The sequence below is a fragment of the Heptranchias perlo genome, chromosome 19 (genome assembly GCF_035084215.1).
Source record: "Heptranchias perlo isolate sHepPer1 chromosome 19, sHepPer1.hap1, whole genome shotgun sequence".
Classification (NCBI taxonomy): Eukaryota; Metazoa; Chordata; class Chondrichthyes; order Hexanchiformes; family Hexanchidae; genus Heptranchias; species Heptranchias perlo.
Window position 1 is genome coordinate 14138653 of NC_090343.1, and position 18049 is coordinate 14156701.

Below are 18049 nucleotides of genomic sequence, written 5' to 3' on the forward strand. Positions count from 1 at the left end.
CTTTCCTCCCTTTACCAGCAAATCATATCTAGATTATCCCCAACCATTTTAGAGGACTGATAATTGTGCTATACGAGCTTCCTACAGTGATGGAGCATCCATTCAACCTCACTGACTGAGAACAGAACAGGTCTATCTGGCATGTGACTATAATGGTTTATAGGGTAGAAATTCTGATCGACAAAGTTCCAATTAATGTGTTCATACTACATTCCTGTGTGAGGTATTTTACACCGGCGTTAATGAATTAAAATAAACAGGTTAACACCAGCATAAAACTGGCACGCTTAGGAATGTAGTACGAACAGATTAAGTATTCATGTGTGAACTTCACTTATCGGACTTTCTAGCCCGATGTACTCACATTTCTTCGCTTCATCTTCCTCTTTCTCAGCCACATCTTGCTGACTGCTGAAATCTCGGCCTCTCATTTCTTTCAATAACTTCTCAACCTCAGCAAGTTTCTCTACAAATTCTTTAGTAGACGGCACACTGGTGTCCAACTGTGTCTTGTTCATCTGGTCAATCAGATCTGAATGAAAGCGTTTCAAAGGGAACTCAGTGTCATTTTTCAAATTAAACAGGTTAGATGAGTCCATGAGGATTCAGATCCAACCAGCCTGCAAAAAGGAACCACGAGGAAAATTTCTCTGTAAAAGTGAGAACCCGAGCATGATTGTAGATTATCACGCAGGACTGATTAGCTGAGGCAGCCAACGAGGAGACTGTTTAATAAATAAAATCAAAAAGTATGGAAACGTGTAGCAAGCAGTAAGAGTTCCTTTAGTCGCTATGTGTAACAACATCGTAAATAAGTTTTATGAATCTAGTGAAAATCAGGAAATCTTCACAAGAGTGTGTGAAGCTATCAGCTACACACAGCTACCAGAGGAATTCTTCCCCCAGGTCGGTCAGCATCTGGAAAAAGAAAGATAAAGAAGGAACTTGCATTTTTATAGAGTCTTTCACATCCTTAGGACGTCCCAAACACACCACACACACACCAGTGAGATGAATGTGGTGTTGGCTGAGGCACAAATGTTGGTCAGGATACCAGCAGAACTCCCCAGCCCTTCTTTGAAGAGTGCCATGGGATCTTTTAAGTCTATCTGAGCAGGCAGACAGGGCTTTGGTTTAATGTCTCTTCTGAAAGACAGCACCTCTAACAGGGGGAAAGAAGAACAGTCTTCCTGTTTAGCAAGTCCCTCAAGCACTTCAAATACCTGTGAACACTATCAGCATTCTTTGACCTGCGGACTGCTGCTAATATCAAGCCCATATTCCTACAAAACTTAGGCTTCTTATCAATTAGATTTGTCACCTATGGGCATGTTACAGAAGGGAAAGGAAGATTGGGCGCAGTATAAGTGCCACTGGACAACGGGAATAGGAAGAGTTCTTAAGTCATGTCTCGTCTATCATCCCACATGAAGGACAATCCAAGAGGGGCCCTGCAGTTAGGGAAAGAAAAGGCCCTATAATGGTTTACAGGCACGTTACCATTCATAGTTTTGAATTATTCATATTCTTCAGGTGTGGACAGCAAATTCTTGTGCTCACAGAAACACTACACCATTCAAAATGAATGAAAGGAATTTACCTAAAATGTTCCTCCTGAGGTTCGTGATATTATTAAGCAAGCTATTGGCATGCTGGTGGGTTCCTTCAACACTCTCTCTCAGTCCCACAGCCTTCCTGTTTGTCACGGTAACCTGGATAGAATGGTGGGAAGAGGATGAGAGGGTCAGTGAAAGGTATCTGTACTAAACGGAATGCATCAAAAAGATTTTGCTGAAAAGATCACTTGCCTTTTCTTCAAATGCATCCAAGTCTTGTGTCAGATTCATGCTGTCAGTCTCCAGCTCATCAGCGTGATCTTTGGTTTGGTCCTGTGAACTTCGATACCTGCTCAGTTCATCCTGAATAGGAGCACAGCATATTTTGGGTTAAAAGCTACTGCCTTTGAAGTAATTAAACATCAACAATGCAGCGGTCAGTGCAACACAAAGCTTCCAAAATGGATTAAATAACAATATGAAAGAACGTAACAATATAAAGTCCAGCAATGGATGCCTGAATCAGGAGAGAATGTGAAGGGTGTAACATCAACAATAATCGTAGATAGGATAAGCAATCATACAATAGCAATATTAAGGACTCACTTTCTGGCTATCGAGGGGTTGAAAGGAAGAGGAGGTGATCTAGTTAAAATGTAAGGGATGAGGCCCTCAGATGAGAAAGTCCAAGACCCTCATCCTACCAGAAAGTTGGCAGCAGTGCGAACTATTTCTCCACAGTGGACTTTCTTACAAGATGAGAAATTGTGCAATTTACATGCAAGATAGACTTTTCTTAGGCAAGGGTATTAAGGGCTACGGAACCAAGGCGGGTAGATGGAGTTAAGATACAGATCAGCCATGATCTAATTGAATGGCGGAACGGACTCGAAGGGCTGAATGGCCTACTCCTGTTCCTATATTCCTATAGAGATGCATTAATACCACGGATTAGTGTACTAACCGCAAGCTGTTCTATGCTGTTGTTCAGAGCATTCATTCGTGTCCATGCGATGGAATTGGCTGTCACGTTTGAAAGCTGGCCCCTAACTTCAGGCAACAATACAACCGTCCTGTTGAGATCTTCCAAAAGAACCACCACACAACTATCACAAGCTGCAAAGAAAAAGAGTGACGTTTTACTCACTGACCATTAAAGAATTAGCTTATTTTTGAAGAGAAAGACAATTGAAAAGCTACTTACGCTCACACTTCATAGAATCAGAACTGTCAATGACAGGGATCTCATATTTCTGTAAACAGGTATCACACTGTCTGCCCCCCAACCCATTGGTACACGTGCACTCTCCAGTCCGAGGGTTACATGGACCCCCATTGCAGATACACCCTGAATAAAAAAACATTTAAAATTAAACAACATTTTTTTAGCTTCTAAAAGATGTATTTTGTGACAATATCTGTCCATTTCCTTTCCCCAGAGCACTAAAGACAAAGTGGCTGAAATTCCAATTGCTCATTCCGCCAGTGGAAGTGGGGTGGAGCAGGGCATAAGCTCATCGATGTCCCAAGACCCAGGGGATGGCGTCATTTTCACAGTTGGAACAAGCCATCAGTGCGTGTAAGGGTGCATAAGAAATGCCAGCCCTGATCCACCTGCTGGAAGGCAAAGTGGCACTGAACGACTCCAGGCTTTTCCTGGGGCCACCACGGGACTCACACCAGCTCTCAGTTGCTGTGAATTCTGTTGAGGCCTGTTAAGGGCAAGAAGCACGGAATTCCCACGATAGCCTGGGAATTCTCCAGACAAATCCTTTTGATGCAGGGGGGTGGGTTGAATATCTATCCATCAGCACATCCGCACCCCCACCCCCAACCCCACACTGGGTTCAGTTGGACCAAAAACATGGGACGAAATTCAGGTGCAATCTGGTTCTGCTCCATTTGCTATCCTGGTCAGGCAAACTGCCCCAGTTGCACCCATAGCCCAATTGAAATTTCAGGCCCATGGGACTATTCCAGTACACCTCACTCAGGTTTTGCATACCAAATCAATACCTTAATGAGGCATGGCAGATAAGTCTAGGTGATAGCTAGCTGACATGCTGAATAAACACCTGGCCTGCATCCTGCAGGCAATGGCATAAGAAAATGTCATCTAGCATAATTAGTTCAAAGGCAAAGATCTTTCCTAAATAAATATATTATAAATAAATAAATAAGAGATTGTCCTTTCAAATGTTACACTATTTGACTAGCCATAAATATAATGGCTGCCAGAGCCCCAATTTAGGCCACATGATGTATAATTGTACCAACACACACACACACACAAAGGCAGACTAATCCCTTCTCAGCTAACAGTAACAGAGACTATTTTTAAAATTGGTGCAATTCTGGGCCTAACTGAAAGGCACTTAAAAATAAGAGATTCTTATCATCTGAAACAGAACAGGTCCTCCGACCATAAGACCATAACAGATAGGAGCAGGAGTAGGCCATTCGCCCCTCGAGCCTGCTCCGCCATTTAATGAGATCAGGGCTGATCTGATTTTTACCTCAACTCCACTTTCCCGCCTTTTCCCCATATCCTTTTTGGGGTAAAGAATTCCAAAGATTCACGACCCTTCGGGAGAAGAAATTCCTCCTCATTTCCGTCTTAAACAGGCGACCCCTTATTCTGAGACTATGCCCTCTAGTTTTAGATTCCCCCATGAGGGATAACATCCTCTCAGCATCTACCCTATCGAGTCCCCTCAGAATCTTGTATGTTTCAATAAGATCTCCTCTCATTCTTCTAAACTCCAATGAGTATAGACCCAACCTGTGCAATCTTTCCTCATAAAACAACCCTTCCATACCCGGAATCAACCGAGTGAACCTTCTCTGAACTGCTTCCAATGCAAATATGTCCTTCCTTAAATAAGGGCACCAGAACTGTACGCAGTACTCCAGGTGTGGTCTCACCAGCACCCTGTACAGTTGTAGCATGACTTCCCTGCTTTTATACTCCATCCCCCTAGAAATAAAGGTCAATATTCCGTTTGCCTTCCGGATTACCTGCTGCACCTGTATGTTGACTTTTTGTGTTTCATGTACGAGGACACCCAGATCCCTCTCTACCGCAGCATTTTGTAGTATTTCTCCATTCAAATAATATTTTGCTTTTTTATTTTTCCTCCCAAAGTGGATGGCTTCACGTTTTCCCACATTATATTCCATCTGCCAAATTTTTGCCCATTTGCTTAACCTGCAATATCCCTTTGCAGACACTTTGTGTCCTCATCGCAACTTGCTTTTCCACCAATCTTTGTATCATCAGCAAATTTGGCCACAAGACACTCTGTTCCTTCATCCAAGTCATTGATATATATTGTAAATAGTTGAGGGCCCAGCACTGAGCCCTGCAGCACCCCACTAGTCACAGATTGCCATTTTGAAAATGACCCTTTTATCCCGACTCTTTGTTTTCTGTTAGTAGCCAATCCTCTATCCATGCCAGTATATTACCCCCAACACCATGAGCTCTTGTGCAGTAATCTTTTATGTGGCACCTTATCGAATGCCTTTTGGAAATCCAAATGTACTGCATCCATTGGTTCCCCTTTATCCACCCTGCCTGTTACTTCCTCAAAGAACTCTAATAAATTTGTCAGACATGATTTCCCCTTCATAAAACCATGTTGACTCTCCTTGATTGTATTATGAGTCTCCAAATGTCCTGCTACTACTTCCTTAATAATGGATTCTAGCATTTTCCCAATGATAGATGTTAGGCAAACTGGTCTATAGTTACCTCCTTTTTGTCTCACTCCCTTCTTGAATAGGGGTGTTACGTTTGCACAATCACAATCTATTTATTTTAAATGAAGTAATAGAGAGGCAGTACTTTCAAACAAATATATTAAGTATTCATGCCATACCCTCACTGATAGTAATTGCTGCTCTCTACTCATGAAAGTTCTCACTAGAGTGCAGTAATCGTTTCACGTCTGCTTGGGTGCAGGCTTATTACAGTGCTTAGTAGTGGAGTTAGCGGAGAAAATCTGAGGGAATACTTTTAATTAAATGAAGGAAACTAGGCGGAGCTCCAAGGCCTGTAGTTCAGGACTTTGACCAGAATGAAGAGTACACGATAGAAAATAAGGTAAATCAAGAAGACGATGCCAAGCTTGAGATTTACAAGACTGTAGATTGTAAGAGAAAGCAAAAACTGAGGAAGGTGATGAATTCCCCCCTGTTGTGGTAAAGAATGAATGTTGTGTAGCAGTTATTTTTAGTTTAAAATCAAGCTGATTTTCAGCACTGCAGTGGCTGCCAATTTCTTGTGTGAATGGAAGAAGTGTTGGAATTCCAATCTCCTTCTTTTATACCACTTACTTCTGCAACCACTTGCGCTGTAGCTCCAGTACCCTGGTGCACATTGCTGACATTGGCGCCCGATCGCACCGGGCATGCACTGGCACTGGCCATTTTGAGAGTCACAGATTTCTGTCTGAGAAGCAACGTCACAGGAACACCTCTGGCAACCAGCACAGCTGTCGTATCCGTAATATCCAGCCTACACAGGAAGAAGAGCGTGAGAATCAAGAACCCACCTGTCAGTTCTTGGGTCTATAAATAGAACGATTCAGAGACAATTGATCCCACGTGGCAGCTCCATGCATGAAGCAATTCCAAACAAACCAACCTTACACTTTCTAATAAGGACCCATTTAGCATGGAATGGTCACTAGGTGCATTCATGGTCTTGGCCAAGTTTCCAGGAGGACCAGAAACTTCCCCTTAGGAAGGAAAATGAGAGTAAGTCACACAAGCATGCACTCTCTCACTTCCCAGTGATAAGGAGTGATATGGTTCCCAAAGCTCTCCACCACTGAGGTTTTCCTTGTGTCATGTCTGGGTCTGTTGTAGACTAATTGATAGAGATTGAGTTCTATGATTAGTCAACAACTACATCATTATTGTATTATGCGACTACCAGGATGGTAGAAGGTGAACTAGATGGACCTTGGTCTTTTGTCAACTAGCAATTCCTATGTTGATACCAAGTCATGCACTCTGCGTTCCCTGGTTTGTATCACAGGAACAGTAAACAAAATCTTTCACTCTCTCCACTCAGCCCCAAACATATTGCATTTAATAAACTGGTAAACGTTTTGAAAAATGCATAGCTTTAATGTTCATAATGAAGAAATCACTGCTTATAGATGCAATTTATTCAGTGGGTTCAGTCAGAAATGCCGGCCATAAATAGTGAGAAATGCAATGTCCAAACATAGCTAATCAATGCTCCGCTTACCTCACAGTTGTCACAGTGTGGGCCTGTCACGCCAGGCTTGCATCGACACTCGCCAGTACTGTAGTCACATGATTCTGTGCCACATGGTGAACAATTGCATGCTGGGAATTTAAAAAATAAAAAATCCTCAATGGAAAAGTTTCCAATTTTATTACAATTAACATTACCAGGGTTAATTGTAAGTTATAATAAGGTATGACATATTTTGAACTTAGATTTAAGATCTTTTTATTCCAAAGCAAATTACACGAAACTAGCCCATGTAAAACCGATCCCAGATTGACAATCGATTAAAATCTGTTTGGTGCTCTCTGATTTAGTGGTAGCACTCTTGCCTCTGAGTCAGAAAGTTGTAGGTTCAAGCCCCACTCCAGGACTTGAGCACATAATCTAGGCTGACACATCAATGCAGTACTGAGGGAGTGCTGCATCTTTTGGTTGAGACATTAAACCAAGGCCCTGCTTGCCCTCTCGGGTAGATAAAATAAATCCTATGGCACTATTTGAAGAAGAGCAGGGGAGTTTTTCTAATTTCCTGGCCAACATTTATCCCTCAATAAACACCACCAAAAACAGATTAAGTGATAATTTATGGGACTTTGCTGTGTGCAATTGGCTCCCATATTTGCCTACAAAACAACAATGATTACATTTCAAACGCCATTCATTGACTGTAAAGCGCTTTGGGAAGTCCCGAGTACACAAAAGGCACTATACAAATTGAAATTTTTCCTTTCTTTCTTTCTTTTGGTCTATGCAAAGAGGAAAAACAGAATATTGTATTAATTATTGTAGAAGTTGCAATCAACAACAACAACTTGCATTTATATAGCACCGTTAATGTAGGAAACATCCCAAGAGGCTTTGCAGGAGTGTAATTAGACAAAAATTGTCAAAACTAGCGATGAGGGTAGTGGATATCTGGAACTCGACCCCCCAAAAGGCTGCGGATGCTGAGTCAATTGAATTTTTCAAGACTGAGATGGATAGATTTTTGTTGGGTAAGGGGATCAAGGGATATGGAGCAAAGGCGGGTAAATGGTGTTGAGGTACAGATCAGCCATGATCTAACTGACTGGCAGAACAGGCTCGAGGGGCTGAATGGCCGACTCCCGTTCCTACGTCCCCATGATTGGCCAGTATATTCTGGCAGCAAAGCTGCATACGATCTGCTAGCAGTTCCAGGGAGGAAATTCATCTATTGCCTGAAAATTACAGAAAATATAGTAGAGTCCATCAACAGATGATACATTGAGGAAACGGCCACTGATGCATTTCATAAGCTGCTACCGCACATTCAGAGGAAGAAAAATCAGTAAATGACATGAGTTCATCCAAGTTGCTCCCAGGTGATGCCAACAGTCATTCTGGATTTGGTTACAGACACATGGCAGGAACCCTACTTTGTATCAGCACATGCTGATCATATTACCCTTATTAGATTTGCTAGAGAGCTGGGGTAGAATTAAAGGCCAGGTAATATGAATTTTTTGATCCATTTTAAATTGACAAAGGAGACAGTAAATCACTCAATCGAAAATAATACATAAAGTTCAACATGAAAAAAATGACTTGCCAATCAATGATAACCTTTCAAAGTGAGTTTTCATTGACTTGATTTACTTTACATTATTAACACTTTGACTTGAAATTCAAAGAAAGTCACTGAGAGACTGAATACACGGAGGTGTGGAACGTGATTATTTTAAAAATTGGCTCTGGATAGATACTGGACAGTTTTCTCAATTTAATTAGGACTGGAAATCTGAAACTAGAAAAGCCAGAAAAACCTCAGGCCAAGCAAGGCTGACCGATGCTAAGAGGCAGGTACATTGGACAATAGTTCAATATGTGTGTACTAGTTCATGTGTCCTTAGTTTGGGTCCAGGAGCTGCTAGGGCTACAGGAATAGGGCCCTACTTAATGCATTACCAGTTCCAAAGACTACACATTTTAAGATCAACTTACTGAGCAGATGTAAAGGTTCAAGAGTCTCTGACACAGGCTTCTTTTGCGAGTATGTAAGTAAATATACACCACACATTAAGTTGCATATAAGTCATGATTTTTCAAAGCAAACAATCACTTGGGCAGTGTGAGTCTATTTGTAAGTTTCTATCATTATTTTTTCCTCGGGGTGAGGGGGGGATGCTCAAGTTTGCAGGCTTCGGGCCGAGTCCTCCTCTGGGGCGGGCTTTCGACCGGAGATGGGTTAGGGCGGGACTTCCACCCACCATCCTGACCCAAGCCCATTTTCTTGGGTGGTGGCTCATTATTTATGCAAAGCAGCCTCCTGGCATGGGATCCCTGCCACACAGAGGGAGGTTGCCCATTTTTAACACAGGTGTGGGTTTTTCTTTTTCTCTCTATAGAAAATGAATGCTTCAGATTTGCACAGGGTCACTTTTTTTCCTAACTGGACATGTCTTACAATTTAACAAACTATTAGTTTTATGTTGAATCTAAAAACAAAAATCTCTCATTCTGGTCAAAGAGTGCAAATGTCACTCGTAGGTGTATTGGTAAATGTATCTTACGTGCACAGCTCTTGGCTACCACTGCATCTCCATAGAAACCTGGTGCACAGAGTTCACAATGAGGCCCAGCAGTGTTGTGCATGCATCCCAGACAAACCCCAGTCAGCGAATCGCAATTACTGAAGAGCATGTTAGAGTCCGTGTTGCCATTACAGTTGCATGGTTGACATTGGCTTCCTAACACCATTGGGTTTCCATAGTAACCTGGGGCACACCTTCACAAGAAACGAGAAAGTCATTAATAGGCCTAAGTGGCAAAAAAACCCCCCACGAACATACTGCACAGATTTTACCAACACAACAGTAAAGTATTCGAGGATCTGGATACTGTTGTGGGGTTTGGTATAAGCATTGTTCCGCACATCAATCTGCAGAAGGCTTGGGGCAGATCAGCTTTTTCTCAGCAATGGGTCATTCCACTTGCTAACTTTGCTGTGTAAACCCAAGGCACATGAAGATCAAGGACATTAGGAGCGTCAACCTCCAGAGATGCAAACCATTTACTATAGAAGCTGTAAAGCAACAACTCTCTGTAATGACTGTTCCACAGTAGCAAATACCTTTTTTTTATTATTCGTTCATGGGATGTGGGTGTCGCTGGCGAGGCCAGCATTTATTGCCCATCCCTAATTGCCCTTGAGAAGGTGGTGGTGAGCCGTCTTCTTGAACCGTGTGGTGAAGGTTCTCCCACAGTGCTGTTAGGAAGGGAGTTCCAGGATTTTGACCCAGCGACGATGAAGGAACGGCGATATATTTCCAAGTCGGGATGGTGTGTGACTTGGAGGGGAACATGCAGGTGGTGTTGTTCCCATGTGCCTGCTGCTCTTGTCCTTTGAGGTGGTAGAGGTCGCGGGTTTGGGAGGTGCTGGCGAAGAAGCCTTGGCGAGTTGCTGCAGTGCATCCTGTGGATGGTACACACTGCAGCCACAGTGCGCCGGTGGTGAAGGGAGTGAGTGTTTAGGGTGGTGGATGGGGTGCCAATCAAGCAGGCTGCTTTGTCCTGGATGGTGTTGAGCTTCTTGAGTGTTGTTGGAGCTGCACTCATCCAGGCAAGTGGAGAGTATTCCATCACACTCCTGACTTGTGCCTTGTAGATGGTGGAAAGGTGAAGGGAGCCAGGAGGTGAATCACTCGCCACAGAATACCCAGCCTCTGGCCTGCTCTTGTAGCCACAGTATTTATATGGCTGGTCCAGTTAAGTACCTGATACCGCTGGCTGTTTTTTAAGAATTATAATATACATCTAACAGCTTGGATTTGCTTTATGCACAGATTAGAGTGCTTAAATCTAATCCAACAGGCTTCAAAATACATACATTTTTAAATGTTGGCTGATTTTAAACAGTGTTACTACTCTGTAATGATCTACTCTTATAGCTCATTATCTTCTTGATAAACTTCTAAAGGATGCAGCTCTGCTGCTCCACACCGTTTGCATTTACTGTCCAACTTGACTATCCTGTACTGTTACAGAAAATCATAGAAAATTAACGGCACAGAAGGAGGTCACTCTTAAAAGAGAATGGCCTGGGAACTTTTTCCTACTATGTGGAATGAATCAGATATTACTAATGATGGAAATATAAATGCCAAGCACCATTTGAAACAGAATTTTTAAATTGCTGCTCAGCTGAATCAGCGTCACTCCATGATGAATAACAGCCACCACCTCTATTACTTGTTAACCCATGCAGTTTAATAATGTAATGTGTGCTTTCCCCAGTCACACGCAAACACTGACCTTTCACATTTTAAGCCAGCATAGCCTGGCTTACAAAGACACTGCATACGATTTCCACGATTGACACAATCCTTCGCAAAGCTACAAAAGGAGTGAGAGCAGGGAACAAAAACGTAACACGCATTATTTAAATAAATACTTAAAACCAGCAGTTTAAGGTCGGTTTCATTTTAAGGAATTCTCTCTCCCCTGCAGTTTTCTTCTGATAAACTGAAAATACGTACTTGTTGGAAGACACTTTGAGAGGGCACGGGCACTGAACACAGAGCGATGCTTCTCCAAGAGTGGCATTTTCAACCAACCCAGTCTTACAGCGATCACAGTGATCTCCTTCAGTGTTATGCTGACAGTTCTGGGAAGAAGAGTTTTATATTTAAAAACTTGACTCGTTAACTTGCTCTCGAAACATCCTTGGGGAAAACAAAAGATTAAAACGGCCGATTCTCTGAACGCACACTACCGATGGGAAGCCTCACCCATGGTGTCCTGATATATGCAGCTGGTAGCGCGCATTCATCAAAGCGGTCCTTAATAATCTAATGAGTAGCCATCTCCGATCATGAACCTTACCCACAGGACTGAGATTCTGTCCGCTTGCGGTAAACAGAACCAGTGGTGTTTCTACAGGAAGTGATAGCTATTCTGCAACGGTGTGCACAGAGTAAGCAGCGAGCTTTGTGTCCTGCCTCCCAATTCAATCCTCATCTCCTTCACTCAATGATTAAGGGAAACTAGTACTACCAGAATCGTGAAGTTTTGAAATCTTGATGTGTAAAAGCTTGTTGATGGCTGAATCCTCAAAGAAAGCCCAGCAATTATATTTTACATTGAAATTTGTATTGTGTGATGTTGGTGTTCCTAACCCATTTAAGTTTTCATTTCTTCAATTTACGAATTATAATGTTTCCAAATTGGCACAATAGTGATTTTAATATCTGCAATCCATTTCTAACTGCAGTTGTTGGTCTAATAGACACATTAATGTAGTTTACAACACAGTAAAATAAATAAAATTGGCAGTTTTAAAGTGCCACTTGGCATATCATCAATTTGATTCAATAGTCATAAAACATTAACAAGTTTTGGGATTTATACCATAATATGAACTAATGGCATGTCTCAGTTTGTAATAACCTTTCATTTTAAAAGCCTTAGTTTAATATGATTTTGTACATTTGCAAATAATAAACCAGACAATTACTTATATACTTACTACACATATTCCAGATCCATCAAGGCACTGGTCAGAACGGCCATTACAGTTACAAGGTACACATTTCCCCAGGAAAAGGCCCTTTGTATCTCGATAGTAACCTGGCGAACAGTCCTATTGGAATATTAAAAAAAAACAAGTTATGGAAATAATTAGCTCTTCTGAGTCCTCCACAGAATACATCATAGTTACAAAGCTGGACCACACTGACAAACCAGCCATTTAAAAGTATACATCCAAGCTTGGACGCCAGCCACATTCTTGCCATCAGATGCACAGTAAAACCTCCTGTACTTTGTCTCAAATTCAGAACAAGTGCAATATTTCTACTTTCCACGCCTTATGGCCTTTCTGCCAATCAATCTCAAGTTATGGGCTGTCTTGCACTGGACTTGGAACTGGTTTTAAACTGCAAAATGAACATAGGAACAGGAGTCGGCCATTCAGTCCCTCCAACCTGCTCCACCATTAAATTAGATCATGGCTGATCTGTACCTCAACTCCATTTACCCACCTTAGCTCCATATCCCTTGATACCTTCACCTAACAAAAATTGTACACAGGACCATTAAAAGTGGCTGAGAAGCATTTTGTCTCAACAATTTGGGTGGGATTTGATATCCGGTGCTAGTGGCCAAATAGTGTCTTTAACTACTGTGCATCTGACGCTTACTCTCCCTGAATTGCTTGATGCTGGCAAAATAGGGTAGATTTTCCAAATTTGTGCTCCTGGCGTGGAGCCTTGTGCACTTGGGATTTGGGTGGGCCCCACGGGATTAGCTGTCCTTTAAAATTATTGGACGAAAATCCCACAGGGCCTGCTGACCTCCACAGCCTGTGCAAACTCTGTGCTAGGAGCACGAATTTGCAAAATCTACCCTTGGGTGCCAAAGATGGATAATTATTCTATTCTCCAGCACTGACGTACCTCACTTGGCAATCATAAAATTGACTTCTTCTCCCCATTTTTTTTTAATGGGGTGCTCATTAAAATTCCAAATATCTCAAATTAAGCCCTTTCTCGTTTAACTAGGTAGTGACCAATGGCATTAATCACAATTGAATGAAATGTCAAAAGAGCTAATCACAGCTCTGAAGGGAACAAAACTCAAAATAGAACAGATGATGATAACGAGGTTCAAGAGAATTTGAAAGAAGATAAAGAGAGACCAACAGACGAAAAATATTAAAATGAAGGCATACGGTCAGTTTGAAAAAATGAAAGCCGAACTTTTTCGTGAGCTCCAGTGCAAGTGAATATTTTGGTGATCAGCTTTCATACATCAAGAGACTTTTGAAGCTATAACTTGGCGAAATGTTAATCTCCATTTCTCACTACAGCAGGATATAGGGGCTGACGGTGGAAGGGTAAGATTTCTGTCTCTACTTTACAATTGTGAGCAAACCCTGTAATTCTTACCACCATTTTTTAATGCACCATGCTTTTATAGTGGCTTTAGAGTAAAAAGCTGATAGAATGTATCAGTCTTCCGAGGTGATCTTAACGAATCCGACAAGATTACCTTGGGATTGCCACCTTTTGAGTGAGATCCACACGTTGAAAATTTATAGCACAGGAACCCTTTTAAAACCAATGTAGTAGCAGCCTTAGAAAACTTTAAAAATAAATTTTAGGGTGTAGAAATAGTTAGCAGTTTCCTTAATCTATATATTATTAAAAATCTTGCACAGGATGCGCATTTCCTCTTCACAAACTTTACTGATCATAGTATCGTTGTATGGTACAGCGCAGGAGAAGGTCATTCGGCCCATCATGCCTGTGACGGCCCTTTGAAAGAGCTATACAATTAGTCCAATTCCCCTGCTCTTTCCCCATAGTCATGCAAATTTTTTCCCCATCAAGTATTTATCCAATTCCCTTTTAAAAGTTATTATTGAATCTGTTTCCGCCGCCCTTTCAGGCAGTCCATTTCAGATTATTACAACTCGCTGCTTAAACAAATGTTTCCTCATGTCGCCTCTGGCTCTTTTGCCGATCACCTTAAATCTGTGCCCTCTGGTTACCAACCCTTCTGCCACTGGAAACAGTTTCTCCTTATTTACTCTGAAAACTGTTCATGATTTTGAACACCTCTATCAAAACTCCTCTTAACCTTCTTTGTTCTAAGGAGAACAACCCCAGCTTCTACAGTCTCTCCATATAACTGAAGCCCCTTATCCCTGGACCATTCTAGTAAATCTCTTCTGCACCCTCTCTAAGGCTTTGACATCTTTCCTAAAGTGCGGTGCCCAGAATTGAACACAATACTTCAGCTAAGGCTTAATCAGTGTTTTATAAAGGTTTAGCATAACTTCTTTGCTTTTGTACTCTATGCCTCTATTAATAAAGCCCAGGATCCTATATGCTTTTTTAACAGCCTTCTCAACTTGTCCTGCCATCTTCAAAGGTTTGTGTACATACACCCCCGTGTCTCTTTGTTCTTGCACTCCCTTTAAAATTGGTCCTGTTATGTTTTTTGGTCAGGCTTTTATGTCAGTGATTAGCAATGGCTATGTCAACACTTCCTATGAAATTTTTCTCCCACTCTGTCACAACCTTGTATTCATTAACTGATCGCAGGGAATGTCATTGGCAATTTATTAGCAAATAAATGGAACAAAGCAGCTACCTTGGTAAATGAGACAAGTTTGTAATCATGGGTATGAGACTACACAACACAAACTGCCAAGAATCATAGAATCATACAGCTCAGAAGGAGGCCAATCGGCCTCTTTGAAAGAACTCAAATAGCTCAAGAGCTGGATAACTTTTTGAAAGAACTATCTAATTGGACCCATTCCCCTGCTCTTTCCCCTTAGCCCTACAAATTTTTCCTTGACAAGATGTCAAAAATATTACACATTCGGAAGAAAACACTTTGTTTCTGTTTGCAACGAACAGGTTGTGTCTCTCTCCTGCTGGTGCAGTTTGACCTGTTACCGGAACTATCATTGGACTATCAGAGGAACTGCAGGATTCAAAAAAAAAATCAGTTCCAGAATTTGGAGCGTTCATCTACACAACCTAAGTCCACAACTGATAACTGCAATTTTAACAGGCAGGTTACATGTTAATGACCGATCCATCCAACTGCAAGGAATAAACGCCTCAGTAAATAGACACCAAAAGAAAGAATCACACATACCTGACAGGAATCTCCGACATAATTAGCTGGACAGAGACAGATTTCCACATTGTTGGCTGCACTCCCATCTCCAGAGTCAGAAGCTTGCTCAAGTATCACATTCCGCAGCGCAACAAGCTTGGCCAATTGGGAGTGAAGGGCTCGAATCTGTAGGTCATCCAGGCTGGCCAACACCATCATCATTTCTTCTCTGGACACAGGGTTATGTGTTTGCGCATGCCTGAAGTTACTCTATGCAAAAAGAAGCACATTCTACACATTAGCAGATATGCCTGTACTAGAATTACAGGGAACAGAATCCAGTCACTGGATTGAGATACTACGTTGCTGTCTTTGTGCCATTTCTTTTTCTGAGTCTAAGGAATCCTTTGTTGATCTAAACGCACACATTGACCTGAATCTAAATCAGAAGCTGCATCTTAAACCATGGCTCCTCTCTTCTAAAACCACAAATATTGCTCGAAATGTGCATTACATTGCACAAGTTTCACTCCAATGCTAAATTTGTGTGGTATAAATGCAGAGTTATTGCTCGACCTGACGGGGATGCAGAGTGAGACACCTTTCTTCCGGGAGTCTCGTTCCACTTCACTCTGGAATTGAGAGGGGCTCTATCGCTGGATTTAGACCACAGCGTGTGAAGCAAACCCATTACAGTTGTAGTGTAAATGCATTCTTGGTCTTTTTAACTCCAAAAATTAAATCAACTGTAATTGCTGAAATCTTGTACGGTTTGATGGGTAGTACAAATTTTCTTCATACTTGAACCACACGTATAAAGACACATACATAAACACAACACTACATTTTGCAACTTCAATAGAAGTTCACTCGAGCATTAATTATAAAAAGCAAATAAAAAAATTATTTCTTTCAAACCTCCACTAGTTGAAGCCAGCTCTCGTGCAGTTGTCCAGGTGCCGGATAATCCTTTGCTACATACATTATGGTCATTTGGTTTCCCTGGTGAATAAGGAGGAAATATCAAATATTAAAACAACCCCTGCAAAGAAACTGCTTATCTGCCATGAGAGCACATGATTCAGAATATAAACATTTTGTAAACTGAAAGCTTGCACTTTGCAAACTCAGTACTGCTTCTCGGCAGTCCTGGACTATCTTATTAGTTCAAGTTTTATAAAAACTTACCTTCAAAATCACATCAGGGCGGGCTTCCACTGGCAAAGTGAGGATGTCACCGCGCAGAACTTCTGATCGAAGCTGGTACATCAAGTGCCCTCCGTACGATGAAACCTTCGAAAGAGAAAAAGTTGTGTCACTTCTGAATGGAGATCGCGGAAAAACGATTTAATGGACAAATTAAAAATTGGATTACGTGAAAAACAGGTTTGTAAAAAATAAGGGCCTAGAAATCGGATTGGACAGAACCCGGTTATCGGGTGAAAAATGGGCGCTGAAGGGTCCAATATGGCATGGAGCGTGCGCATGCTTATTCCGTGCCAGGTAAGTGCCGCTGGCCAAATTGGTTAGGGCGCTCATCTAGGCCGCACACCTGAAACTAGTATTAGGCCCAATTCCTACGCAACTGCAGGGCCTAATGCCCATTGCAGGCCCCTTTTCGATATTTGATCCCGACTGATCACACTGCATGCCCCGTGCATGCTGCAGCCTTTTTCCTCGAGCCTATAGCAGCCAAACCAGCGGTCCTTAAAGGGACAGCGTCCCCTCCGGCTTACCTTCATCCTCTTCGCGACCGGAGCACTGCACCTTGGGGCACGACTGGCACTCCCAGCACACTGGTCCGTCCCGATGACGCAAGAGGACCAATTTTGCGTAGTCCTCTTGCCCATCAGTTTCAGGTGCTGGTCGTTGCCGTTGCTGAACCAATTTCTAGGTCAAGGTTTCAGATCGGTAGCATTTTTTGATAACTTCTGGTAAAGCTATGCAATACTCGAGAACCATGTTTTCTAAGCTTCTGACATAGCCCAGCATCATACCAGTCAATGCTACAGCAACGTTTTCACAGTAAAAGAAGGACTTGAGCTGAATCAGCTTTGCCTTCAAATCCACAGCTGGATAGTTAAAATAGTCTAGAAAACGCAGTGTAGACGGTGGATTGTTAAGCTTGGGAGCAGGCGGGGTGGGAGGGGGTCAGTGCTTGTGGAAGTAAATCTGCCTCGACGTACCTGGTCTCCAAGGTATGGGGATGGCGCCTGCCAGTACAGGTCCTGGTAGATATCGGCCACATCACGAAGATCAACTTCACCCTCTCTCTCCGCAGGGTTGATGGACACTGGCAATTCTTGACGATCTCCACTCACCAACTTCCAGTCATTCATATGAACAAACTGAAATTGAAAGTGGCACAGGATGAAAGGTTTTTCAAACTGAAAACTTTAACATTGAGGTTCATTTTTCAGAAACAATATTTGCATTCTGGTGCAGGACATTTAGGTTCCATTGAATTGCCCCAAGCTTTTGTTGTGAAGAAAACCTATGACTATTTGACTCTTCCTCTGGTACAAACCCACATAGAGATCAGATTCCAGGAGAGTGTGAGCCTTCATTTAAGGCTGGGCTAGTGCTCTCCTGGAATGATTTATAAACCTCATATCCTTGCAGCAGTTCATAAGTG

The 18049-nt window shown here is 42.1% G+C and overlaps 1 protein-coding gene across 2 annotated transcripts in view; it reads right to left on the reverse strand.

The window, feature by feature from the left end:
• Positions 1-18049, reverse strand: part of lama5 (laminin, alpha 5) — a 247530-nt gene that overhangs the window by 46842 nt on the left and 182639 nt on the right. For both annotated transcript variants that reach the window (XM_068000366.1, XM_068000365.1), the window contains exons 38-52: positions 17601-17762; positions 16603-16707; positions 16333-16416; positions 15454-15684; positions 12308-12421; positions 11319-11446; positions 11095-11175; positions 9354-9568; positions 6817-6917; positions 5895-6075; positions 2761-2904; positions 2521-2672; positions 1809-1919; positions 1601-1712; positions 365-532 (exon numbers count right to left, since the gene is read on the reverse strand). In XM_068000366.1, the coding sequence (XP_067856467.1) occupies positions 365-532; positions 1601-1712; positions 1809-1919; positions 2521-2672; positions 2761-2904; positions 5895-6075; positions 6817-6917; positions 9354-9568; positions 11095-11175; positions 11319-11446; positions 12308-12421; positions 15454-15684; positions 16333-16416; positions 16603-16707; positions 17601-17762 (2089 nt within the window). The remainder of the gene's footprint in view (positions 1-364; positions 533-1600; positions 1713-1808; positions 1920-2520; positions 2673-2760; positions 2905-5894; positions 6076-6816; positions 6918-9353; positions 9569-11094; positions 11176-11318; positions 11447-12307; positions 12422-15453; positions 15685-16332; positions 16417-16602; positions 16708-17600; positions 17763-18049) is intronic.